Below are 27,138 nucleotides of genomic sequence, written 5' to 3'. Positions count from 1 at the left end.
GTAATCCTGTGAAATCTCCAGGTCATCTGAAGGCTACCCACATACCACAGGGTGACAAGGTTAGATCATTGTCGTATATCACACAATCAGAAAGAAAACATAGAAGGATTTACAAATATAAGGTGTATAGCAAACTTCACTGGCCGAAGGATTGTGTTAAGCATTGAAGGATGTGTGAACTGATCTAAAATGAGAGCAAGAAACAGGAAGGCAGAAAATGTGGGCTGCAAGGGTCAGGAAGGTTCTTGCATGAACAGAAAGTAAACTAGTACCATCTGAGCGAAATCAAAACAAAGTTTGTGAGTAATGCAGAATGAGAATGAGTGACTGGAAAAGCAAATTGTCTCCATAAGCAGCTGGTGATCTGTTCCAATTGCTTGGAATTCCTTTCGTCTAAAACTATTTTTGAGCCCTAACTCCAGCCTTCTCAGGGTATGAAATATTCCAGCCTCTCATTCACAAAAATATCCAGGAACTCTCTTTAAAACTTTCACTTTGCTCTCAAAATGTTGAAAAGATATTCTCAAAGATATTCAAAAGTGACTGGGAAAGAGGGACTAAAAGTACATTGCAAGACTTTGGTTTTTGTTAAGAAATAGAATCTAAATAAATTGGAGCTTGAATTAGAGAATTAAAGTCTGTTTCTCAAGTATTGCAACTGTTTCTGTATAGAAGATAATAGGTTGATTAAAACTGATGCAAATATAACGGAACTCTGAAGTATGGTTAAAATCAGTCCTAGTTGTAACAAGTTTTCCCCCTTTTTTCATTATTTTTGGACAACAGCAGTATAAAGTGAAAGTATGAATGTGGTGGTGACTGTAAATAGCCACCCAGGAACAAGAAGAAGGAGAATCTGTATTTCTGTGTGCAGCAAAAGTCCTTGTGTCCACAGATAATCAGTGATCCTTTTGTTTCACCCTGTTCCCTCCCTCCAAAAATGCTCCTATGCATACTCCAGTAACATTGTTGCCATGGCACCTATTAAAACCCAGATAAGCTCTTGCTTTATGAAGCAACATGCAATTTTTTACAAACAGGAGAATTTATTTCAAAATAATTACCTATTTTGCTATAGGTAAGGGAGTCTATTCATGCCTCCAGACAGGGGCAATATTTATCAAACACTCTTCATTCCTGAGTATGTGCCATAGTTTGTTCTTATTAGTTCAATCCACAAAGGGCACTTGCTAAATTTTCTGTATTTGTCCATTTGATTTTCATGGTACAGATTCTGCTGCACATAAGATGTCACTTGTACTTGACCACCCTTTAGAAAGGTGGGGAACTCCGTGGTAACTGTGGGGAAAGGGCACTACAGCAAACATACACTAGCTGAGGCAGTGGCTCTACAGCTTCAAAGGAGAAAACTTGAACTATTATGTAAGTCCAGCATTCTCCTTCTGCAGTGGGGAACAGCTGGTGAATTGGCCTCTGACTGCACAGAGGTTGGTGGCAATGGTGAGGGTTGTCACTGAAGTCTTGATTTGTGCTGACACAGATGGGATGTGATTCACACAGTGATGTGTTGTGGAGGAGATTATATATTTGTATGTTTAGATGTTATTGCACACAACAGCTAGGGAGGGAGGAGAAACCAAGCATGGAGTTCACATTTGAAATGTCATTCACATAATAAAAGACTTACTTAATCTTTTAAAATATACCAATAGTGGGTTATCACTTGCCCTTTGTAATGGCTCAGCAGTTAGATATCAGCTTTATCAGAGCAACAGACAGTTCCTTGATGCACAGAATTCTCTGGAAAATACAAAAGCAACCTACACCCCTTGCACACCACAGTGTACAGGGCAAGATGAGGGCAAAGGCTACTGATGCATTTGTGTCTGTTGGTTTAGAATATGCTCTATTTTGCGAATGAATGATTTGTTGCAGGGACAAACCATCTTCTAAATGAATCTTCAGTCTGGGTCACTTCTGTATAAATGTAAGGAAAATTATGGAGATCTGAAAAGTTAAGTAGACAAAATATGTGTGTGCATGTGTGTTTGGAGATTTGCTCTGTATCAGTCTGTGTTCAAGGAACAGTACAAAACGGTGAATGCCTCACTGATGACAGCAAGAAGACTTTCTTCTCAGTAGGCAGTAATTCCCCTGAAAGGTAGTACTGAGGAGGATGAAGGTTGGTTAGATTTGTGCTGGTGCAGAATAAAAACAGAACTTTCCAAACTTTCCACTGCTGGTGTAGGTTTGATATTCATTTGCTGAATCCAGTAACTCTGTATTTGAAGGGGAAAAAAGAGAACACCACTGAAGGTATCAAAGCCATGCTCTCTGAACAGAGATAAATTACGTGACACTAAGGTAGTAGTCAGAAACATGGGGGATCTTGAGTTCGGCATCCTGCTCGCCATTGATTATCTGTCTGCCCACAGGAAAGTCACTCAGAAGGTCCCTGGGGCACACCCGGATTCCTGGTTCCACACCCATTTTGGTAGTGCATGACTCAAAGGAATGCCTTGTTTGGCAGTAGGGGCAGAGTTCCAGCACAGCCAGGTGTCTGTGTTCCCTGTCTATAAATGGGGACGCCCCCATGTTGAGTTGCTTGGATTTGCAAGCTCTCCCAGGCAGAGCTGGCTGATGTTTCAGATCTGCTTCTCATACAAAGAGTAGGAACTGTTCAGACATTAAAGTGGAGGAAGCCTTGGCTGCCTTTGCTGAAGAACCCCACCTTGTGACCAATGCAAGCCATGTCAACAGCCTTACTGCAAACCTACCCAGCCCTATCACAACAAGCACTTCAAAGTGCCACTACCCAGTCCCTCCCTCAGATACTATTAGCAGCAATTATTTTTAATAAAATCAGGCACCAAAATACAAGCTGTTTCCACTGCATGTCACACCCATAGATATATTCACACTTCAAACCTGGCTTACAAGTTACATAGAATGGACTTGTTTGGCGCAGACAAGAACTGCTTTGAGATCTTTTGTCAGGTACTATTGGTTTCATTAATAATCTCTGAGATTCCTCAGGGCCATCATAAGCATTTTTAACAGATTCTCAGGGTGGTTGAGGGGTTTGTAGCATTACTCACCTTGCATGGACACACATAACTGCATGCATGCAAATAATGCTCGGTGCTGTCACTAAACAGAAAGCTCAGTGTGTGTGTCATGTCTGATAGAACAGAGGACAAAGGTAAATATGAACATATTTATAGTTGTAAAAGCTAATTACTTTATATACAGTGTATATTGTTTGAGTTTAAGGAATTGCATGCAAGCATATTCGTACCTAATCACAAAGTATTCTGGTGCTTGTAATAGAACTCATTAAAAATAATGTTGGTTATTCTAGGATACAGTGCAGTAAGCTTGTTTCTTAACCATTAAGCAACAATAAAGATTTATGTGCTGTCCTTTACAGTTCTGCTAGTAGTAATAAAATAATACTAATTTATTTACATACAAAGGTATTTATTTTATTTAAAAATACAAGCCAGGCTTTTAATGTTACATGACATCCTCTTTAAAAAGGCCTAATTAAAACAAACACTGCATTACTTTGACAGCTAAAGCTTTACAACAAATTTTGTTTCTTCACAAAATCAAGGATTCTTGCCTAACTCTTGTCCACTCAGAACTTCAGTACAGGATCAAACACTTCTGAAAATCTTCTTCCCCCCAGAGCAATACCTCTGAAATCTCAAGTTTCAATCATGTCATCAGAAGGTATTCTTATAAAGGGAAGTTTTCAAGACCGGAGAAGGTGAGTGAGAAAAAAATAACTGATTTTTCTGATAGTGGATTCAGGCACATTAAAATCTATGAGCAAATTGAGTGTTTCTGTTGATCAGATTACAAGGGCAATATTTTGCAGCTTGTATGTGTGGACTTTGGGTTCAGCAATTTACCGTTGCACCTGAAATATACTACTAATAGTTTTTAAAGTTAAATTGCACAATCCTTATGCAGACAAATTTCCCATAGGAACTGTGTTTACATAGGGAGTGTAGGATTTTGTGCATAACTCCTTGTAAATGTGATTACCATTGACTCCTAGAACTGAACCAACAGTGTTTGTTACCTTTAATTACACGTGGTAAATATAGTTTTGAATTCAGACTTTATGTTAAAGCTCAAGGTCCTTAGCAGTGATATTTTGCCATCTAAAGGATGAAGTAAAAGTAACTACTCAGGCCACCTGTTGTTTAGGAAAGATGATACAATAATAACGTTTTTCTTTCCTGGAAGCTGCTCTGCCAGCCTAATTAAACCAATACAGATTTTGTCAGCTTGCTTCCGCCTGCTTCCATAAGGAACTGCTTGCTGGGTGGGTACTTGAAGCTCCTCTCTGATAACAAAGCTGTCTAAAAACTGCATCACAGGACTTGTGGAGAAAAGGCAGGCGTTATATCCTACACTGACACAACACACTTGTATTTACAGTTGTGCTCAAGTATGTGAGAATGCATGTGTATAAATGCTGTAAAATCTATGGAAAAATCTTTGAAAGTATCTGTAAATGAAAATATCTTGAAATTACTAGATCATGTGCCAGTAGTTGAATTAGCTACACTAAGCTGAAACTTATGTATCCTGTGTCACTTGATGATCTGCAGGACATTCAAGTTTGGCTTAATGAAACTAAGTTTAAGGTTTGCTAGTAATGTCATTCTAATCTAGAGTATGTTAGCTGGAATTCTTTCTGGTTCATGATTATTTTTAAGTCCCAAATGTAAGGTTAATGGGGTGTTCGCAGAGTAGTCTCAGAAAAAGAGAGAACAAGAAAATCTCAGCAAGATGACTCTAGAACAAAATTGTTGTAACTCATAGTTTCCAGTATATTCTCATTTATGCTAGGATTGTTGCTGGAGCTAATGAGGCTTGAGAACAGTTAGCACTGTCAAATCACAATGGAGTCCAGAGACTTTCAGTAAAACCTTTCTCTAACAAAGCTGTGAAAGCTGAAGACTTGGCATACTAAGAGGAACAATGATTCCACACAACATATTGCTATATATATGTATGCTATAGCATTACAACCACATATTTAATCTTCTAGAATGAACTGGAATATTTTGAACATTGCTCAGAAAAAAAAGAAATATTTTTTAGTACTCATAGAAAAGATAATACCTACAGAATATACTATCTATTCTGACAAGACAACAGGAAACAGAACTGTCAATTCATTGTGTGCTTCCTCCAAGTAAAGCTACAGTGATAACCAGAGGATATTTTAGTAAAACAGCTGAATCACCTATTGCTCTCTTCGGTGGAGCAGAAGACTAGGATTTAAGGCACACTAGTCTGCATGCTACTGTTTTGACCCTACTGAGTGATGATTCTGTTTCGGACACATACTGTGAGTTTTCTGCAGCAATGAGAGGAGATTTATCGGAAGATGATTTTATCAGAATCAAAGTGATGATTTAAAAAAATGTTAATCATGTTGAATTCCATTTAGTTCATTTAGGTTTTTAGTTCAGATGGAGTTAGTGTGGAATTTAGTTGTTAACTCAGAAAGCTTAACACAATGAATGGATGTTTGTGGAGAAATACGAGTGTGTACATTTTTTTTGGTCTTTGTCCTTGAAAATTACATGCAGCTCAGTAGGAAATCTGGGTGCAGCAGCTACCAGGATCAAACTCACTGCCGTATGATAGTTGTTTAAAACATGTGGTATGCTTCAGTATGGAATATTTAAACAAAACAGTTCTAGCTTGTGGCTGTTGCTATACAAACTGTATGCAGATAAGTCACAAATAGCTCAGCATATGTGTGGTGCAAGGTTAAAACAATAACAAGCAGGTCGAATCATTCAAACACTGGAAATCACTTGACTCCAGGCCAAAAGCTTAGCTTGAGATTATATCAGTATGGGATAGAAAGAGGATAAACTAACAGGCTTAGCAGCCAGCTTGTTGGAGTCAGCATATAGTATCTATACTTCCAGCAGGAGAGCAGATGGTCATATATTTAAGGAAGCACCAGACAGGGAGTCAGGAGATCTGAATTCTATTCCTGTCTCTGCAGCAGTGTTCCTATGTCACCTTGGGGAGCCACTTTTCCCCTGTTTTTCTTAATCTTTTAAGTAGTGGAAATAATATTTGCTTCTGTAAGAGGGCAGTTAAGAGGCTAAACTGATGCTGAATAAAAGGCTCTGAAGTTCTGAGAAGAATATATGGAAGCAGTGCAAAGTGAACTTTTTTGGAAGAAAGGACACCACACGATTTCGTATGGCATGTTTGTGCCACATGTTTATGACCTTTCCTCCCCCCAGAAAGTCGCATGCCTTTTAGAGCACAGTTTTCAAGGAGGGAATAAATGGATTAAGCTGCCTTCCACATTTGCTAGAAAGATAAGCAGCTGCCAGTAAGAACCTGACCAAAGAACAGACTTTACTACTGAGAGAGACGCTATTTACGCTCAAGAGGGCAATAGGCTTGTTGAAGTTAACTGTTCACCCCAAAATACTATTTTGCATTGGTGGCAGAATAATGTCTCTAATGGCCTTTATTCTGAATTCAGCGGTGCTGCTTGCAAGCTGAACATAAGTACAAAATTAACTATTGTCTTTTATGAACAAATCTTCTGCTGAAATCCCAAAACAAGTCCATTTCTTAAATCAGAGAAAGGCCCATGATTATTTGCACTGTACTTTCATTTAAAGGCTATTAAAATCAACCAGATTTCAAAGGAATCTGAATCAAAGACTTAGCAAGCAACTGTCATTTCTCCTGAGTTCTATTCCCGTTAAGCAAAATGACCTTATCTATCTTCATTACTATTTGGCATCATAGGAGTAATGTTTTCACTACAGAATAAACAGCTTCTTCTTTTGATGTTGAAGGTGTAATCTTTGGTCTGGAGTTCAGTTTTAGTTCTTATCATGATTTGCTCCATTTCTCTTTATGCCTCCATTTTTCTTGTTACTGGGTTCTGAGCACCTGTCAGGGGACTGAACCCCATTTCAAAGCCAGGTCTGTTAAAAGGGCACAGACAACACTGTGAAGTCTTAAAAACATTAGTCCACCTCACAGCAGTGGACAAAGGAAACAAAACCAAAGATTATCTGAGCAGGTGTCCTGAGTGTCAATATGATCTTCCAACATGAGTTTGTTTTTCTGATTCCTCACAAATGAAGCTGTCTCTAATCCCATAAACTGGACTTCTTTCAGCTTTTCTATTAGTCATTGTGGGTTGGAAATCTACATGGAGGGAAATATTCAGCGTTTTCAGGTTCAGGCTTTTGAGCAGGTTATAGTGTGTTGCAATAAAATGGGAAGGGTCTGGTGTGGTTTATGAAGAATATATTCTCTTGCCTGCAACCTGATTTTGTGAGAACACACTTTTGAGTGTGCCCCTCTTTTATACTGGGGCAGTTCTGCTGCCTGTTTCCTTGATAACAGCCTTATTAGAAATGTAAGAGCACTTCATTCTTTGATGAATCATATCCATTGCATGTGTACACAAACAAACAGACTTACTGGACTCTGTTCACCCAAAATCCATGTGGTTTTCTTCATTAAATCACCGTGAGATAGCTTTAATCCAAGAGAGATGAGTGAAACAATTCCTTTCTGAAGAACTGGGCTGTATGTTTAATTGTAGTCTATAAATGTTTACTCTTGATATATGAACTTAACAAGAAATTAAATATTTCAGATAGTAACCAGCCCACTGTTTTAAGTATATAACACAGAGACACTCTTTATGACAGTGTAGAGTTGTTAGTCTCTGGCCAGAGACTGATCTGGTCCAAATGAAAGTAGTTTAGGTGAGACTCTGATGTTCACATCTTTACCTTTTACAGGAGTGTTGGCTATTCTTTTATGTCCTCTTTTTAGTTAGGCAAGTGACAGAATTGCAGTTAAAAGGTCAAAGAATTGTTCCATAAAGACATAAACACAAGAAGAAAGAGAGTAAGGATGGAGCTTTTTTTACCACTGTTCTTTTGTTCTTGCCCATCCCCATGATTTTTATAAACTGATCTTCACTAGTTGACATGGACCTTGCACTACCAATTTTGTCACATAACATTTTCAAAGATGGAAAGCTGACGTAAAGAAAAATCTTCTTACTTCTTAGAAAAAGTGATTCAGTGAGAATGTTGCTAATTATGTTATGTTATGATATGGTATGGAAGAGAGCTTTAAGAATTGAGAAAAAGTAGAACTATTTACAAGTGAAGTTAATGATTCAACAAGGGCAGATTTCTTCCTGGATAAGTCTAGTTATATATTATAATTGTACAAATCAAGTGTTCAGTTCAGATTTATCCTCCTCCTCCTCTCTAGTCCTGCACTGTCGGTGCTTTGCACAAAGATGTGGCTTTCTCTTGGGATCGTCTTTTCTCTGGGGATGCTAATTCCTGGAAAACTCAGCTTGAAATTGCAGTATGACAGGTGAGTGTGAATGTGGTATCGTGAAGAATTGTGCATGCAGTGAAATTCCCAGGAACTGTGAAAGAATAATAACAATTATGAGCTGAAAACCTGGAGACCGGGTTACTAAGCTGTAAGCTTTGTAAGATTTGCGAACAAAACATAAAGATGAGAAATGAAGAATGAGCGAATCAAATCCAAGCCAACGAAGATACAGCTGCAGCAGTAGGAGCCACAGAATGGCCCTCAAATGCACCTCGGGATGCTCTGCTTCCATTAGCTGAAATTCATTTGGCTTAGCCTCTTTCATAATGAACTTTGAAATCAGATGTTCTAGGACTAAAATGTCTTTTCTGAGTATAAAGCAAGGGAGATGACTGAGCAAAATTATATCTATTAATAAAAGGCAGCTTAGGTTACCTGAAAAAGATAGTGAAGCCCTGTTGGAAACCTGTAACAATTGCCAAAAAATGCTAAGGAAGTTGTTCCAGACAATCTTTCGTCACTCAAAGAATGAGATTATCACATTTTTTATTACTGATTAATGTTTCTGAAAAGCATGAAATCTCTAGTTTTGCTGTATTTTCCATTCTTAGTTCCACTTCTTCGGAAAATGAGTGATGTAAAATCATGCTGTTTGCCTAAACAATTTTTGTTTCATTCATCTTCATCTTCCAAGGAATGATAGGTCACTCTGCCATTGCGGCAGCTGGGATTTTCAGGAGGGACACGAGCACAGTGTGGAGACCACCATCCATGTATAAGTTTATACAGGGAATTTTCTAAAGTAAACAGAGAAAGTAGTCCAGTGCTGAATGCCTCTAGACTAATTATATCCCCAGAATATAGTCATAAAAAGGACAGAAAACCAAGCAATACCTCTGGCAAGTAAGTTAGTTCAACATATAACCATTCAACAGCTCTCCTGGAAATCTTCTAGCAGAACATAAAGAGTCATTATTTAAAATGTGTTATTTCCCCTGGATAATATTTAGCTTTAGATTTGTATTAGGGATGCAGTCAGAGCCTGTTGATTTCAGTGAATAGAGTTCAGCAGATCCTTGATAATGCAGTGTTCATTTTTGTTCCTAATTACTGTCCAGGACTGAACCTGTCGAGTACTTGCATGGAATTTAAAAATAAGTATCGTGTGGTCATTGTGACTTTGGATGGGCAGCACTTGCATAAAGATGAAATTATTAGTAAAGCCCATTTTCATTGTTATTTGTTCTGTTCAACACCTTAAATGAAATATCTGATCTATGAGAATCCAAGGAAACACAGCTAGTCCTGAGAACAGCCCTTTAATTTGGTAAGAAAGTTTAAATAGCATTTTAAAAACTGTAGTTCCCATGTGGTCACATGGGCTGACTTTGCACTTCTCCACTGAGAAACTTAGTCCATAATCATAAACGAATGTGTGCTTTCTAATCTTAGTTTACTATTAAAAATGATTTGTCTCCACACTGGCTATTGTGAAAGGTTTATCAGTAAATAAGAGCTGGCCATCTGGCAGCAATCTGACTGTCTGGAATTTCTCTGATTTGGTGTAATTAAGACATAATGTCAATGAGGATAGAAAGATATTACAGGATATTGTTTCCCTTCCTGATAGACAAAGAGCAAAGCAAGCCCAGGCATTTAGAGAGAATAAACTCTGAACTGCAGCTGAGATGTTTATTCTGCTAGCAAAGATGTTTATCCTACATCTACAAGGTTTATTACAAAGATATCATGGCTGTTGTACCAATCACTAGCAATGGACATGTAATCATTTTGCCCCACAAACAAGGGATTAACAGCATCTCCCAAACCAGTAGTAAATGGCCCATTTTAACTACCAAGTTCTCTATCAGCAAAGGTTATATTTTCAGGAAAGATGTAAAAAATCAAAAATCTCCCTATTTCTCTGGGGATAAAGTGAATGAATAGTGAATTCTATTTGCATGTCTATTAAGCTGATAATTGTACATTTCTGTATGGAAGTACAAATGATGGCAGTTGCAGTTCAGGTGATGAGAGCATATTGAAGACTGTAATGACCATGGCTTTAATAAAAAGCCATGCAAGGCTTTTGCAACATGAACTTCTCTTACAGAGTCTTTAAAATGTTCTTTTTTTTGGTACTTGTCCTGTAAAGGCCCCAAGGTCCATTAAAACCATTACATGAGACTGTGAAGCAGTAGCTGTTGGTTGCTAACAAATAGGAAAATTTCTAGGATTCCCCATTCTATCACAACAGTAGTGAATAAGTGCTATCTCACCTTTGAGTAATGCAATGTAGTAATCAACATCCACTCCTCACTCTGAAACCCTTTCATTAGAAATGTCACACTTGCTATCAGCCAGGAAAGCCAATCTGAACAAACACTGAGAAAAAAGAATAGAAAAATAATTACAAGGACTTTTTAAATACAGCATACAGATTTGTTATTTTCTGCATTTCCAACCATTTTGATTTGTTCCTCGTAAACTTCCAATATTTTTGTCAGATTAAGCCTGTAGTAAATGAAAGGTTCATGGGGCTTCATGAAAATAGATACTAAGACACTGGATCTGTGTGTCTTTTCTAGAAATATAAAATGATGGATCCTGTACCAGAAATTTTTATTTCCTGTGAATTGAGTAAGAATATGCAGTTCTGGAGACTACAGTATTCACTATTTGTGGAATAAATTGGCTATTTTTGTGACAAGCAGTTTGTGGACATGTCAGGTTCTAAGCAATTTTCATTTGTCTTGACTATCTTATGTTTTTGCATGCTGGAAGAGATCAGCCAAGCATCAAGTCAATCTGGCATAACTGAACAAATCCCAATGAGAAGAAATAGAGAAGTGACATCTAATCAAATAAATAGTTTATCATATATTACCAGTGCTCTCATTTTGGCCCTGGTCCTGCAAAGGCAGAAACACACACCAGGGCTCATGCGAGCAGCTGGCTTCAGTGAAACTGGTATGGTGAATAAAGGATTGCCACCAGCAAGGAAGCAGAGTGGCTAATGCTTTAGCAACAGAAAACTCACATCACTTAGTTCTATTTGCAGCTAAAACACTCCAGGAATTCATCACTCAGACACATTTTTGTTGAAACAACACTCAGTTACATGCTCTATATTCCCTCTGAGTAACAAAATATCTCCTTTTGACTTATGAAAACATGGATGCTTCAACAGACATCTTTGTCTGTTGTCTGTCAGACAACATCAAATTGATCTTGCTTCTTCGTTGAATTTCCAGGGATCAGGTTTTGCATATTGTGCCAGAGACATTTCAGCAAGTCCAGCATCTTCAGCTTCTTCACAGTACTTTACTGGTGAGTAAGAATAACCACATGTGCCTGAAAAGCAGAGTAGGGTCTTGGGCTGTAAAACAGGTGTGCATGTAGCTTTGGACAGGAGTGAAGGTTACAGTAAACTTGAAAAGGCTTTAGCTAACTTTTTTTGGTCTTAGTGTAGGATAAAATTGGTCTTCTACTACATGAAGGAATTTATGTGAAGAAGTTAGTTTCCTTGTATGGCTCTGTGAAGGTGCTGCTCTCTATCAGTGGTGCCTGAGTCAACAGAAACACAGCCTGTGCTGCACTAAGCCTCTGCTGCATCTATGAACAGATGACGGGAGAGTTACGGGGAGAAGGAAAACTTCTTTCATTTATTGACATGCAGCTACTCTATCTTAAATACATTTTCTTACTCTGAAAACAGAGCTTCACTTCTGCATTTCTTTCTTCTCTCTGCACAGCTGGATTTGTGGAAGCCCTTGACGCCTGAAGACATCACGGCTGGAGAAGACCTGCACACAAGGGTCCCAGCCCCTCTGGTGCAGGAGGTGAAAGACAGCTTAGATCAGCATATGATCTCTTACAGGTACAGCCTCTAATATCCTGATGGGAAAGGTGGGCTCTAACAATCTTCCTTGCCATCACAAAAAGACCCAGCCTTTTCCAATAAACAGTCAGCAAGTACTGGCAATAGAACCCAAACTTTTTTCCAAATACCTGCAACTTACCTTGACCAGCCAAATGCACCGATGCTGTATAAACCTTCGAGTTTTAAAAGCACATTTCCCTATGCCCTATTTATTCACCTTCCAACTGTCCTGGACTGTGAATTTGGAGCTGGGACCTGAGATGGCCCAATTTGTCTTGTTTCCTGCTGTTGCCTTCTCAGTGGCAGAGATGGCACTTAGATGTATGACTCAGTTTTTTAGTCTAAAGTCAGGAAGTCAAACTTGGTACAACCACTATCTATAGGAGCATGCTTTGCTCTTGAAAACATAGATATTTGAATGCTCTCCTATTTTGGAGACCCCAAAGATTTAATCAGTGTCACTGCAGAGAAGTTTCTAGCTCTCCTTTTCCCCTCCCTCTCTTTTGTTGCTCCTCTGGTTTGGAGAAGAGCCCTTTCAAAGTGAATAGTCATCCAGTTTCTTCAAGGCTACAGTTTCCTACCCCTGTCCCCACCACTAGGCTGGTAAGAATTTCCTGGCACCATCCAGCCAAACAGAGACATCTCATTTTGGGACAAAGATCCCAGTGGCAGGTGCCCACTGTGCACACAACTGGGAGCCATGACCTGCAAATGGCCTGTGATGCTTTATCACACCTACCCAGCCATGTGTTGCCATGCTTCTACTTCCAACCAGAAGATCTAATCCAGATACAAAGAGTGTTTATAAAGCCAAATGGGATTAAATAAGATCTATTCCTCACACAGTCCTGTTCCCATTTAGAACTGACTCTTTCAGGTAACCTGTAGCTAATTTACTTTAGCTATATTTAATATAAACAATCCTGAAGTCATTCAGGGCTGATGACAAATGGCCTATAGACATGCACTGGCATTTACCAATCAAAGATAAGTTTGAGGATTGGTGCCACTTCAAAGCTGTTTTGAGTTAAAGCTGATCTTGACATCTTGCATCTTGCCTGATGAGTTCTTTTAGTAAGTGTGATGTCCTGACGACCAGAGATGAAGATATATGAGGTTGGAGCCAGTGCAAATGATCTAGTATCAGGTTTAGGTCTTCAGGACAATATTTCAGAAGATATTTAACATGTTATTTTGTGTCAAGACTCTTCATTTTCTAATGTTTTCAACAGATTCTAGTCGAAAATTAAAGAGTAAACTGAAGTTAGCAGCTTAACTTTGTTTTCCCTGGATTGGGGCCAGAGCTTTATCCACCTTACACAGGGCTCTAGAGAAAGAGATGAGATTAATAGTCAAGCTGAAATTGCAAAGGGGTTGAGGTGAGTATGACAATGTTAAAGTTCCTATAATACATTCAAAGCAGGAACCACCTTTTAGAAGGCAGCTGACATGCAAAGAAGGTAACATGACAGTCAGGTATATAATGATAGAGACATAAATGGCAAATTATAACCAGGACATCAATATTCTGACTGTGTCAGACTCTGGGATTTCAATTCTCCAGAGCACTGATAAGGTATTTTGTGTGTGGGGGTTCAGTTCATGGGAATTTGCCCTCCCTGAATTTTAGTTTGAAGTTTAGATGTGAATAAACATCAAAGCTCAGAGTGAAAGTCAGCTGTAACTACTCTTAAAAATTTCTTACGTGCAGTTTACAGAAATGCCGATCACAGCTACTGTCAGCAGAAAAGCCCATTAGCACTTGCAGCATTTGAGATCAACAGTGTTTGAGCTACCTTTGCAATTGTCTTATCACAAGTATTTACAATGAGCACAGATTTACAGCAAGGGGCTGATTGCAGTGAGAAAGAACAGCCTGTGATCCAAAGTCCTCTGAAGCCAAGGAAATGATTTTATTGACTCCCTTGATCATGGAATCACACCTGTGTTATACTAATTACTGAGCAAATTTTGTAGCTAAAAAGCAAAAAGAGCTACTTGAAGGAAATAAGGGTTTTGTTCTGATTTTTGGCAATTGCAATGAACACATCTTGAAGTCTTTGCAAATTGAAAATGTCTTAATAAAATGCAATGAAACACTAATCTTAAATTTATCTTTCCCTTCTTTTTCCCAAAAGGTGGTATTTTCAGAGTTTTGCTCAGAAATAGAAGTGGTGAAGAAAACTATTGAACTTTTTACTTTTGGGGGGAGAAAATCAGCAAATTTTTAAAAAATCTTGTAAAAATTATTACATTATTGTTAAAACCCTGTGAAAAATCTCAATATTTTGAACTTTATCTTACGTGAAAGTTACCATAATGCTGATGGTGATGATTTTGCCAGGCAATCCACAACAGAACAGGCGAAATCTTTTCATTTGCTGATGTAATGTACAGTGTAGCCACCATGATAGTTCTACAGTAACTGTTAGGGATTGTTTTCTATCTTCCCCTTCTCCTCCCCTCAGGGTCCTAATACCTGATGTACAGGAACTTGTGGATCTGAGCATGCCAAGGGAGAGGAGCAGCCATAAACAGGTCCAAGAAAGTTATGTCTACACCCAATATCATCCAATGGAAGAGGTAAAGAAGAACCCAAGTCTGCTTGTGTTCTTTGTTAAGTTTTGTAAATGCTACAGCAGGCAACTCTGTGCTTGCAGAAAGCTCAGCTGAAGTCAGTGGACCTCTTTCTGGCTTTCTTCTTTGCAGAATCTTCTTTGACTAGCATCTTGGTGTGGTTGAATTGAACATGGATTTGCCATTGATTGTGATTAAATCCTCAGTTCCCCACTGACCAAAACACAAATGCTCTGCATGAAGCAGCCACACTGTTTTGCAGATGATTTTCTGGGGTTCAGTTGATTGGTTTCCTACCTTTCTACCCTGTTATGCTTTATCATTGTCTCTAGCCTTTATTCATTTAAATCCCTGTTTGCTTGATGCTGAGCCAAATGTGAAGAGCAACAACTATTGTGGTGTCTGGAATCCCAGAGAGGAAGAAGAGGTGAACAATGGGAGACCTGTAGAAAGAAATAATTTAAAGGCAGGTTTTTGATAATTTGGGAGAGAATAATGTCATAAGGGTGGGCAGTGAAGATTTTTTGGTATTATGTTTCACAGGCAAGTTGGATAAAAGCAGAGCATGGTGGTATTCTTCCTCCTAGCTGCATAATAAAAGTGAGAGAACAGAGTCAACCTTCTGGTATATTTTGTTTGAGCTACCTGTTTGGGGTGCATTCTGCTGAACTCAGATGTGGCAAATCAGTGCTGATAGGGAAGAGACTGTAATACTGTTTTGAAGATTTGATGGTGTGGCTTCACATTTGGTGAACTCAACAGGAAGATACCCAGTAGGATGGGCATGTTGAATGACATCCAGAGTGAATTATCCATGTTGTATTGCAGTGAGGTTATCTTTTAACACCCTGTGAGATATGACCACGCATGTGAAAGACCTTCCATGAGTATGAGTGACATCATAGATTGAAATAAGCTCTGAGGAAAACGTTGCCTGTCTAAACAAAAGCAAATGTTTTAATCTGGAAATGGAGGTGGGAAAGAGAAGGAAACTCCCACTTTGGACAAAGAATTCTCTGTGACTATTTCAGATTTATGAATGGATGACTCAGATCCAGAAGAACTACAGTGAGCTGGTCACTCAGAACTTCCTGGGGATGACATTTGAGAATCGACCAATGTATTATCTACAGGTAAAGGAGGAACTTTCTCTTAATAATAAAAGGAACCTTAACAAGAAAAAAAATACACAGAAGACAGGATTTGGATATTTCCCAAGATAGCACTAGATGGTTTTACTCCTTCACAGTACAATAAGATTTGCCAACTTTGATATACCCTATCACCATAAGCTTGCTATTGCTATTATGTAGTGAAAACAACAAATTTAACTAAAATCTTGTTTAGAAATAAAAATCAAGCTGAAACTAGCTTGGCAACATCTGTGTGAGGATAAAGACTTTTGGTTTGTTATTTTTGTTACTTTTTACAGTATATATCTTTTCTGCTAGGAGTATTCCATGACATTTTTTATTGGGCCCACTAGCAAAAACCATAGTCTTAATATTTGGGTTAGCTATTGTCTAATCTGTCCTTATCACTGCGTAAAATTAGACTCCCTGCCTTTTTTTGCTTTCCCTTCTAAAAAAATATAATAAAAAAAGGATCTCCAACTAAGAACAACCACTCCTGTGAATGACTAATACAAACAAAAAAGGGGAAAAAAAGAGAAACTGTTCTATTAACTGTTCTATTGATGCTTCTGCTCAACAGACACTTTAAAGCTCATGCCTTGAGATACTAGAGAGATGGGGTTATTAGGAAGGAAAGCTTGTCATAATGATGTCTGTAATAATAATAATCTCAGATGGCTCAATGGCATTTCAAGGCACATCCTTTACTTTCTCTATTACATTAGGCTATTTTATTGTAATGTAACAGTTTTTAAATTATTATTTTTACAATCTCTCAGATCAGTCAACCATCAAATAAACCCAAAAAGATAATTTGGATGGACTGTGGGATTCATGCCAGAGAATGGATCTCTCCAGCCTTCTGTCAGTGGTTTGTGAAAGAAGTGAGTTCTCACTTTTCCATTTAGATAATTAAAAAAAATATAACTTTGGATACTTCAGTTCTCTTCTCTATCATAATACCAAGAATTATGTTTTTCTGTTCAAATATGATTTTCAAAATTAGTACATAGTACAGATATCTGTGGAGACCTAAGTCCAAATCACAGTTTGAGATATGGGGCAAAATTAATTAGCGCATCAATTCCTCCACCTGCACTGTTTCCAAATCCTTCCAAAAATCCTTCCCTCTTTTTTTCCCACAGTGGCTTTTGGATCAAGCCTTTCTGTACCACAAAGTGATAGTCCTCCTGAAATAAACCCTAAGCTATGGTCTAGCAATGTTCCATGTGTACAGAAAGTATCTGGCACACAGGTACACTATCACGCAGTTTTCATACCCACAAGACTGTACCTATATGAAGTACACTCTCACTGGATATCCTGTTACTTTGTTAGTGGCAAAAGGTGTTATCTCAACATATCAGGAGATCAAGTATATGTTGGATCCCATAATGATATCCAGGAGTGAGTGATTCCCTAATAATAGTTCTAAACTAGCTCTTTCCAGTGATCACCACTAAATTATCCGTTCAGTGCTCTGTACTTTTTCTTTTCAGATTCTTCAAAATTACAAATCTGACCCAAAGATTAGAAGATTTCTGCAGCATTTGGATCTCTATGTCTTGCCAGTCCTCAATATTGATGGCTACATCTATTCCTGGAAAACAGTATGTAGTGAAAATCCAGGAACTAGAATGATAGTGCACAACATGTTTTGTTACTTCTAGATGCTTCAATACTTTAAGTAATAGCAATTATATTTAAACAGAAAACAGTGACATTACCCACACAAATCCTTTCATGGCAGAGAGGTTTTGTTTCTTCTGGTAAATCAACAGCCACTTGAGATTGCAGAGCTAAAAATTCCTAGCAAATGTCATGAGCATTGGGAAGACAGAACCACAGGATCAATTGTTTTTGAGTTTCTGGGTATCACAGAATCACAGAATGTGTCGAGATGGAAGGGAATCGCAAGGATCATTGAATCCAGGTCCTGGACCTGCACAGGGCCATCCCCAACACCATGAGCCTGACAGTATCATCCAAATGCCTCTGGAACTCTGTCAGGTTTGGTGCTGTGACCACTTCCTGGGGAGTCTGTTCCAGTGTCCAACTACCCTCTGGGGGAAGAACCTTTTTCTAATATCCAACCTAAACCTCCCCTGACACAATTTCAGGCCATTCCCTTGGGTTCTGTCACTGGTCATCACAGAGAAGAGATCAGTGCCTGCCCCTCCTCTTCCCCTCACAAGGAAGTTGTAACTGCAATGAGGTTTCCCCTCAATCTCCTCTTCTTCAGGCTGAACAGACCCAGTGACCTCAGCTGCTCCTCATATGGCTTCCCCTCAAGGCCCTTCCCCATTTTCACTGCCCCCCTTTGGACACTCTCTAACAACTTAATATCTTTCCTATATTGTGGTGCCCAAAACTGCCACAATATTCCAGGTGAGGCCGTCCCAGTGCAGAGCAGAGTGGGATAATCCCCTCCCTTGACCAGCTGGTGATGCTTTGCCTCATGCACCCCAGAACATGGTTGGCCCTCCTGGCTGTCAGGGCACTGCTGGCTTATATTCATATATGGATTTAACTTCCTTGATAACAGCTCAAGGCCTGGTTGATGGAGTTAAACATGTCTGGAAGAGTCATTCATTCTTTGCAAAAGATCTCAAGTAGCAGATGGGTCTTAGCACCTTTGCATGGGACAGGAGGAGAATTGGTCAAAAATTCAGCTATTTGGCTTCAAAATAGGTGTGCCCTGTGTGCTTTTCTGATATAGAGGATAATGCAAAATGTTGGTCTTCAGCCACTCACATCATGCTTCCAAGCTCTTGAACCCAGTTGAAGCACCTTTTAATGCAGGACCTCAGCATGGCCCAGTGTGGATCCTCAGCCTACCACCATGTGGATCCTGCTGTCTCCCAAGGTCTCCAGTAGGTTTGGGGCATACCACACACTGCACTTGGATGCACAGGTAATTCAGTTGGGAAGCTCATAAAGGCAGCGCAGTGAGGTCTGCACAGAACCAAGTATAGCAGTGAGTATAGTAGGGAAGCAAGGAGCAGTAGCAAGGTTAGCTGACAAAAAAGAATTAATCGTCATGAATCTGAAGCAAATAGAAGTTCAGCTATGTCTCTTATCCCTCACAATGCCAAGTCTTGCTTAGGACTGCAACACGGCATGGAAGCAGTTGAGTATTACAGAAAGAATAATTAAAAAAAAAAAAAGCTGAGGAAGCTCATTTCAGGGTGCTTGCAGGCTTGTGGCAGATGACAGCCTGACTGTAGTATCACTAAGCTTTATCACCTTTGCACACAGAGTTGTACTTTTACAATGCAAGAGTTACTTAGAACGCAGAGGTCTAAAATAAAGGAGTCTTTACACCCTATTATTACTGGGCCATGTGGATCATTACGTTGTTATTATGTAATAGAAGTTACTTTTCTTTAGGATCGTTTGTGGAGGAAAAACCGTTCTCCATATATGAATGGTACCTGCTATGGGACAGATCTGAACCGAAACTTCAATTCATCCTGGGGCAGTAAGTTTGAAGTATTTCAGATCATGAACACAAATGTAAAGCAAGGGTAATAACTAGTTTTGGAAAAAAAAAAAAGATGAAGTCCTATAAGAAAGGAACACTCATCTAGTTGTTATCAAGACATAGGTAAAAAAAAATTCTGTTTTGTAACAGTGTTAACTCATTGACTTTCAACTGCCATTTATTTTTGTAAGTAGAAAATTGCTGCTTAAATAGCTATACCTCTAATTCACTGCAAGAGCAAGCATCAGCTCTAGATAGCAATGTTAGGAGTTAGTCACTTAACAGCCACTATTTATGTTTGTCATGAATTTCAAGGAGGCCCCAAAGCTTCCCTGGCAAGTGGTACACTGTGGTGGTGTCACAGTGTTTTCATTGCAGCCATCCTGTAAATGTGCATTAAATATTTCAGTCTTGTAGGAAATTTTAGTTGGTACCAACAGAGTATAATGCTAAAGTCCCACTGAGCTGTCTAGTCTCCCTGCCCACATAAACACATGCTTTAACACTCCAAAGTAAATTTCCCAGTTCCCTCTGAACTGGTGTTTTATGTCTCTCCTTTGATTCAGTTTTTGTATTCCTCTCCAGGTATTGGTGTTTCTTTTGACTGCAGCAGTAATGTCTTCTGTGGCTCTGAACCAGAATCAGAACCTGAGACAAGAGCTGTGACTGAGTTTATCAGAAGGAAGAAGAGCGACATTGCGTGCTTTTTAACGATCCACTCCTATGGACAGCTCATCCTCAGTCCATATGGTTCCACAACTAAACCTCCAAGTAACAATGAAGAACTGGTAGGGCAAAACATTCATCTTCTACACTAAGAGAGAGCAAGTAGAGGCAGTAGCATGTGGCAAAACCCTACTTGCCCTCTTGCCTTTCCTTCAGAAGAATGGGGCTTATTCAGGGCCTTGGCTCCCAGAGTTACTGATGCTCTGTGCAGTATCAGTAAAGTTTATTTGCCTCAGAAATTCCAATTTTTCAACTTAAATCAGGAAAATTGAATTATTACAGATAGGGCTAATGCAATGCAAGGTAAATGGAGAAGAGCAACATTTTTTGCTGCATAAAAGAATGAGTTTGCACTTTAGGATGCCAGCACATTATACACATACAGCTGTCATGATTGTGTCCAGGAAGGGTATTCCAAATGTGCTCTCAGGAGAATGGAAGTAAAGTAAGCACCTACTTCTTGGTTACTTCTCCCCTCAGTTTCTGAGTGTTCTGATTTGAGTTCATTCGCATGTGTATTTGTGAAGATTCCAGTAGCTGAAGCTCTAGTCAAGACCATGAGGGATTTTGCTTTGGACTTCATATGAGTCATTAGAGAAGTCATTTAGTTTGTCTATGGCTCAGTTTCTAAAGATGGTGGGATACAGAGCCTATGGCAATAAAACAAGAGTAAGAGGTCAGTCACTGCTGTAAGTCAGTGCCAGTGTGCTATACAGCATGGACTCTTAATTCTCCAAAGTACAGCCCTCTAGCCTCACAACAAAGCAAATAGAATCCCTATCTTGCAGCAGAGTAATTTAAAAAACTTTAACATAATTTGCATCACAAAAATCAAGGAGAATTTGTCCAAACGTTTAGAATGGGTTCCTTTAAAGACCTGAAATAATAATATTAAAACTTAAAGCTGATCATATGTCAATGTAAAGCTGAAAGAGACAAAAATTTTCGTCCACTCAAAATAATTGCCGAAGATAACTGCCACCAATGACAATGCTGTCCCTGTTTTGAATTTTCAGATGCAAGTTGGAAAGAAAGCAGCTGCTGCACTGACAGGAAAGTATGGCACCAGCTATAAAGTAGGACCACCCTCTTTAATTTTATGTAAGTTTCTTTACCTTTCCCTTTGATTGCTCTATTTTTCAAAGAACAGAGTCATTCTTGTGTCACAGGCATCAGCAAGTACTGTTTTGCTGAGTTTCCTCTTGAGTAATACTTAAAGGGCTGGTTTGGTGCAACATCTAAGCAGCAGTCATTTGAATACAAGGTAACTCTCTAAGTTATGAAGCTATCTGCAGGAAGAAAGGAAGCATTGATCAGAGAAGCAAGTTCCTACATGGATTCCTTACAGATACATCACAGGGGACAGAAGGAGATTGGTTATAGATCATCCTGACCCTGCTGAAGTCAGCAGCAAAACTCCTATTTGTCTTCACTGAAATCAAGCAAAAATTAAAAGCCCAGTCAGGGCTGTAGTTACTCCATCAGACATTATCACATGGCAGCTGCTTGCAATTCTGCGTGAAATATATCAGTTTCAGCCTTGTTCCTAATAGACTGGATAGCCACATCACAAACACAACATCACAGCTGATACTAGTTGACAGCCTTTACAAAGAGGACTAGAGAGCCCTAGAGGCTGCCTGGTAAATTCAATATTTTCCCAGCAAGCAAGAACAGTAAGTAGTTGGCTCCAGAATCCATATGGTTTGCATATTCCAGTGTCTGTCCCTCCCAGTCTTGGAGTGCCAGTCTCTGAGTCACCTACTGCGTGAGCAATGCAGTGTAAAGTAACTTGCCCCTGCCTAGGGCTGTATTTTGTCAGGGTTTTTACTTATACTGAATAGGTAAGAAAAAAGATCTGTGAGTAAGATGAACAGTGACACAGGAAGCAGCCAGAAATTTTTCAGATTTGACCAATATCATGCTTAAAAACAACTATAAATAGAAAATCCAATCAGTATCAATGTAGGAAATGAAGTGCCAGAACAGACAAATGGCCAATCCACCTTGTACCCCATACACAGCAAAATGCTAAAAACACAGAATCCCTGAAACTCATCTCCTGTTACTGAACAATACCATCTTATGAAGAACTGTGACTTAGGAAACTCCATGGAAGATTTTTAGTATAATTAAGAATTGCAGCACCTAGAAACTCTGTTTTCCATGTCACAGTGATATATGCTTACTGCTTAGTCCAGGAATTCTGATATAAACTTACATTAACTGTAGCAAGAAGTATTTTTTAAAGAACCGTGCTTAATACAAATATCTCCCCTCTTTTTTTTTTTTAAATTCACAGACAGTAACTCAGGCTCCTCAAGGGACTGGGCCCACATGATTGGCATTCCTCTCTCCTACACATTTGAACTGCGAGACAATGGTACTTATGGATTTCTTCTCCCCGCTGACCAGATCCAGCCCACATGTGAGGAGACTATGTTGGCTGTGACAACTATCATAGACTATGTATATCAGGAGTACTTGCCAGGTGGGGCTGTGGTTCTGACCTGCAGCAGCCTGGCCCTGAGCCTTTGCCTGAGTATTGTACTAACATGGACTGTTTCTTAAAAATGGCTTAGAGAGCCCAGCAAGAGACTCACATATACCCCAAAGTACAGTGTCCCTTTGAAAATACAAAATTACATGAGTGGAGGAACTAAATGTCAAGTATTTCAATAAAGGCTCATCCCACATAATAAAAGCATCCACTTGTGGTTTTGATAGCTATGTTTTAAGGAAGGAGGAAAGGATGAAGAGCTGCGGCAATTTCCAAATCTTCACTTGCTGGCTCTGCTTATTCTTTAAGGGACTTTAAATCAGACATTCATGGTAAGTACCCATGGGGACAGAGCATTTTTACTCCCTGGTTCTGAGGGATGTTTTCAGGGGCTTACCTGGATCTATGTAGCCCTTCTGTCAGCCATAGTCCTGCTCTGTCCCAATTTTCCCACTGCCTGAACTCACTATCTTCTGGCTCTTGCTGACCTTAGCAGGATGCCTGTGAGAATTTAATGTCCTCAATTCCCACTACAGAAAATTGGATGGCTTCCTTGACTGCCACCTTCCTTCCCTAAACTGCCACATCAGGGTTTGCTAGAAAATACAGGGCCTCAAAAGCTGGTGAAAGGTCATAACCAGGAAGCCATCAAGAGCAGTCTGAAACAAGCTGTAAGATTTGAGCTGGTACAAGTGTGTGGGGACAGAGAAGAGGTGAGGCCTTGTCACTTAAATGCAGTCAGATTAGTGAAGATAGAAGCTGCCCAAATCCTTCAAAAATTCAAAAGGGAAAGGGAAAAGAAAGATAAGAATAGGGTTCTATTTCTACAGAGCAGATCAGAGAGTGGTTTGTTTGCATCAACTTCCAAAACTGTGACTGGTGGTGTCAATTATCCTCCTTAAGTGAGACTCCTAAGGGTTTTCATTACAGACTGTACATAAAGAAAGTCTATTTACAGAAGAGTTTTTTTCTTGTAAACCATTTTTGGGGCTGACTCTGCAGAAGGACTGGGGCCCACTTTTGTGGCTCTCCATCACTTGAGAGAGCCTGCCATCTGCAGGGCTCTGCCTGGGTTCCTCATATGAAGCTGAAAGCTCAATGGAGTGCCAGAGGAAAGGAAACGTTTCAGCCCACTGGGCAAGGACTCTCCGTCTGAGCCTCTCAAAAGGGAATGCCAAGGAAAGAACTTCTGTGTTGTTACAGCTAACACCAGAGGGTGCAGGGCATTCACTGAAATAGAGAAGGCCTATTTTAACCTTTACTCTGCTTTTGAATCCAGGAGTCTCACATCCCAGAAACATGTTCACCAGGTTTAGCTATTACAGATAATAGATTACTTTTTTGTCCTGATAGAAAATGAAGAATCCAGGGGGGAAAAAAAGTATGAAATGTCTGGTTTTCTTAGCAAATGTCAAGATTGTGCTTGAAAGTAGAAAGTGTTCTAACCAGAGATTTTTTAACAAAATATTTCCAACTTTGTGGAAAGAATGCTTCCCTCCCCACCCCCGACTGCATGAAGGCTAGTGATGGAAAATGTAGACCATGAGCTTCTGCCAGAAAACTCACAGATAACAGACACTGATAGAACTGAAACATTATGGTCCTCAAGTTATAAAGTACAGCAAGACCCAGTAACTTAACTAAGATCTCATAGAGGGTCTGTGGCAGACTCTGGAAAATTCTTGTGTCCAATTCTCTTCCAATGCTGCCAAGAGAAGGATGTGTATCACTGCACCATGGTATTGCTAAAAAAAAAAAAAAGATACAACCTTGCAGTCATTTTTCCAAAGCACATCCTATTTTTTCTCTGTACTATTAGTTGACAAGTCTTAGCTCATGTGTTCATTGTCCACAGATTATTTCCAATTGGTGCAGCTAAATCTGCCTAACTCCTGCAGGTTCCCCAGAGCATTGTCCTTCCAGACCAACCACTCATTTACAATAAGACCCGTCTGTTGCTGGGCTCTGGAGCAGGTGTCACTAATTAGCACCTCCCCCCACAGGAGCATCAGTCCCCAAACTTACGTTTACTTTAGGATGTGACTTGTAAGTCTTTATATTTGTATTTGTGTATTCTGTCTTTGGAACTGTAAGAAACAAGACCAATCCATCTGGCCCATGACTGTGAGATATCTTGACGCAAGTGGGGTTTGACCACAAGTGTTTTGTAGCCATTTGCTGGCAAACAGCAGTGAAGTTCCCCGGTGCCACCAGCAGCAGATGGCAGAGCCCTCTGGGAACCAATGCCCACACGCTCATCTTGCCAAAGCCAATCCAAGCTTGGGCTGCCACGAAGTGCTTTCCAAAACTAACCCATGACTACACTGGTTCAAAAATACTGCCAGTCAGGACTTCTTCACTGGATTCAGAGGTACTGCACAGCCTCTATGCCTAGAGCCAGAGAGGAAGGGAGCTGGTTTTGCTGATTGTGGGTATCTTTTGATAAAAATATTTACCGCTACAAGATACAACCAGATGTGCCCTTAAGTTAATTGCAGGCTTCTGTGGAATGGCTCAGTCTCTCACTAGCTCCTCTTATTGTAATAACATCCATCAGGCATGGGAAGATATCCCTGCCCATGGCACAGAAGCAAGAGAATGAGGGGGGAATTTGCCTCCAGTGGTCCCAGTATTCAGAAGTCATAGAAGTGGAGAGGAAGCCTTTTACAGAAAAAAAGTAGATATTTGGCAATAATAATTATCTAGAAGAATGTCTGCTGCTGTCAGCACACTGATTATGCCTGGGCTCACAGCTCCTTGGACCTGTTAGCAATGGCTCACCCACTTTGCACAGTGAAGACATAAATGAAGGTGTGTGAAAGCAGCACCTTGCCCCATTGCCACTGCAGAATAGACATCCTGCAATTAGTGCTTACAACCCATTTCAGGGACTAACATTGCACAAACAAGCCACAACCACTAAAAGGCCAAGGCTGCAACAAATTAATCTTTACAAACTTTGCATGGGCTCTCTATTTCATACACCCTCCCAGTTTGCTGACTTCTCTCTGTATCTTTTGTGCTTGTAAAAGAGTGATATATATGGCTGACAAAAATCACTGCAGACAGGGTGTATATTACCAACCATGTTTTGCAAGGGAAAATTTCAAAGAAAAACACAGTAGGAATGTCTCTACTGAAACTCCCCTTACTTCATGAATCCTGGCTTTCCCTCTCCTGCATTTCTTTATTGCTTTCTCTGACCCTTGACAGGTTTTGCTTTATGATGAAGTATGGAAAGAGCTGCCTTCCAGTTTCTTGCATGTTAGCAGAAGCACAGCATTATCCTACTGAGATTCCTATAGTGTGACTTACGATTCACTCATGCAAACACAAGCAAAACTAAAAGTTATGAAAAACTAGTAGAGTCTTCTATTCATTGTCATTTCTTCCCAATAATTTTACCAAGACCCATGATCCTTTCCTCTCTTTCTCACAGTTAAACACCCATATTGTGGCTGCTGTATTATATAATCAGTACTAAGAAGGTTTAATTACTTTTAGTCATTCAGGTTACTGAAAAAAAAAAGGACATCCCAATTCTGAGTAAGTGTTCTATATTATAATTGTTAACATTTTGTCTGTAATACAAAAATAAAGATCGACAAAAGGGCTGTCAGTGATTCCATTCCATGTCACACAAGAAGCTCCTCTGTTAATTTCTCCTCCACGCCACGTAATTTGATACAGTCCTCAGGCTCCTAACAAGTTAGCAACGCTGCCCTCATTACGGAAAGTGAAGATATCACAAGGGAACTACAGTATTAAATGAATGTGTGTAGCCTCATTTCTTAGAGCATCATATGATAGAAGAGCAGAAACCTACAGTTTTGAGGGGACTGTGGAAAACACCTCTGTCAGATGACATTTTGGGGAAGTACTTGCAATGCAAGTTGTTACTTGATAATCTGCTTATGCTCCAAACATTATTCTTTTGTGCAGATTCTATTCCAAGTGGAAAACTCTCAGACTTGAACATCTTACACTGTGTATGAAAATTTTAAGGAGTCTTAATCAGAACAAACCCATTCAGAAACACAGAAGGATGTTCTCAGTGTGTTCCAGACAATCTTTCAATTGTAGTCTGGGAACCTACTTCAGACAGAAGGTCAGGCTCTGAATGAAATCAAAGTATCTTGATCTCGTTTTGGGTTCCCTTTAGCCAACAAGCTGTAGGTATGCATGGTCCTGATAAGCTGTATCTCATTCCTTGTGTCTTCTTTTGGCTTTATCTAGAGCTGGGTTTTCTTGACTAGATGGGATGTCCAGTTATATCCTATACGAAACCCACAGTGGAACCCATGCTGTGCTAACAATTTCCTTCCACATGAATGGCTGGCCATGGCTACTTTGTTTTCATTATCACTCAGCTGAGGGGGGACAAATAATAAGAAAAAATTACCAGGGGTTGTGACCAGGCATTAGGATTAGCAAGCTTGGGTATTCTTAATGAAGATCTTGTCTAAAATGTATTTTATATTTCATGTATCTCTCT

The 27,138-nt window shown here is 39.5% G+C and overlaps 1 protein-coding gene across 1 annotated transcript; it reads left to right on the top strand.

Moving 5' to 3' along the window:
* The first annotated feature begins 8,273 nt into the window (after positions 1-8,273).
* CPO (carboxypeptidase O) lies at positions 8,274-22,763 on the top strand. Its single transcript, XM_017834711.1, has 11 exons — positions 8,274-8,376; positions 11,595-11,670; positions 12,096-12,220; positions 14,692-14,806; positions 15,832-15,933; positions 16,713-16,817; positions 17,433-17,543; positions 19,324-19,414; positions 20,003-20,205; positions 21,160-21,244; positions 22,446-22,763. The coding sequence occupies exons 1-11, from the start codon at positions 8,297-8,299 to the stop codon at positions 22,712-22,714; spliced, it is 1,362 nt and encodes a 453-aa protein (XP_017690200.1). The 5' UTR covers positions 8,274-8,296; the 3' UTR covers positions 22,715-22,763.
* Positions 22,764-27,138: the final 4,375 nt, after the last annotated feature.

This window comes from Lepidothrix coronata, unplaced genomic scaffold (assembly GCF_001604755.1).
Source record: "Lepidothrix coronata isolate B3197 unplaced genomic scaffold, Lepidothrix_coronata-1.0 Scaffold7, whole genome shotgun sequence".
Lineage (NCBI taxonomy): Eukaryota > Metazoa > Chordata > Aves > Passeriformes > Pipridae > Lepidothrix > Lepidothrix coronata.
The sequence above is the reverse complement of the archived record's forward strand: the minus strand, read 5'-3'. Positions and strand labels throughout refer to the sequence as shown.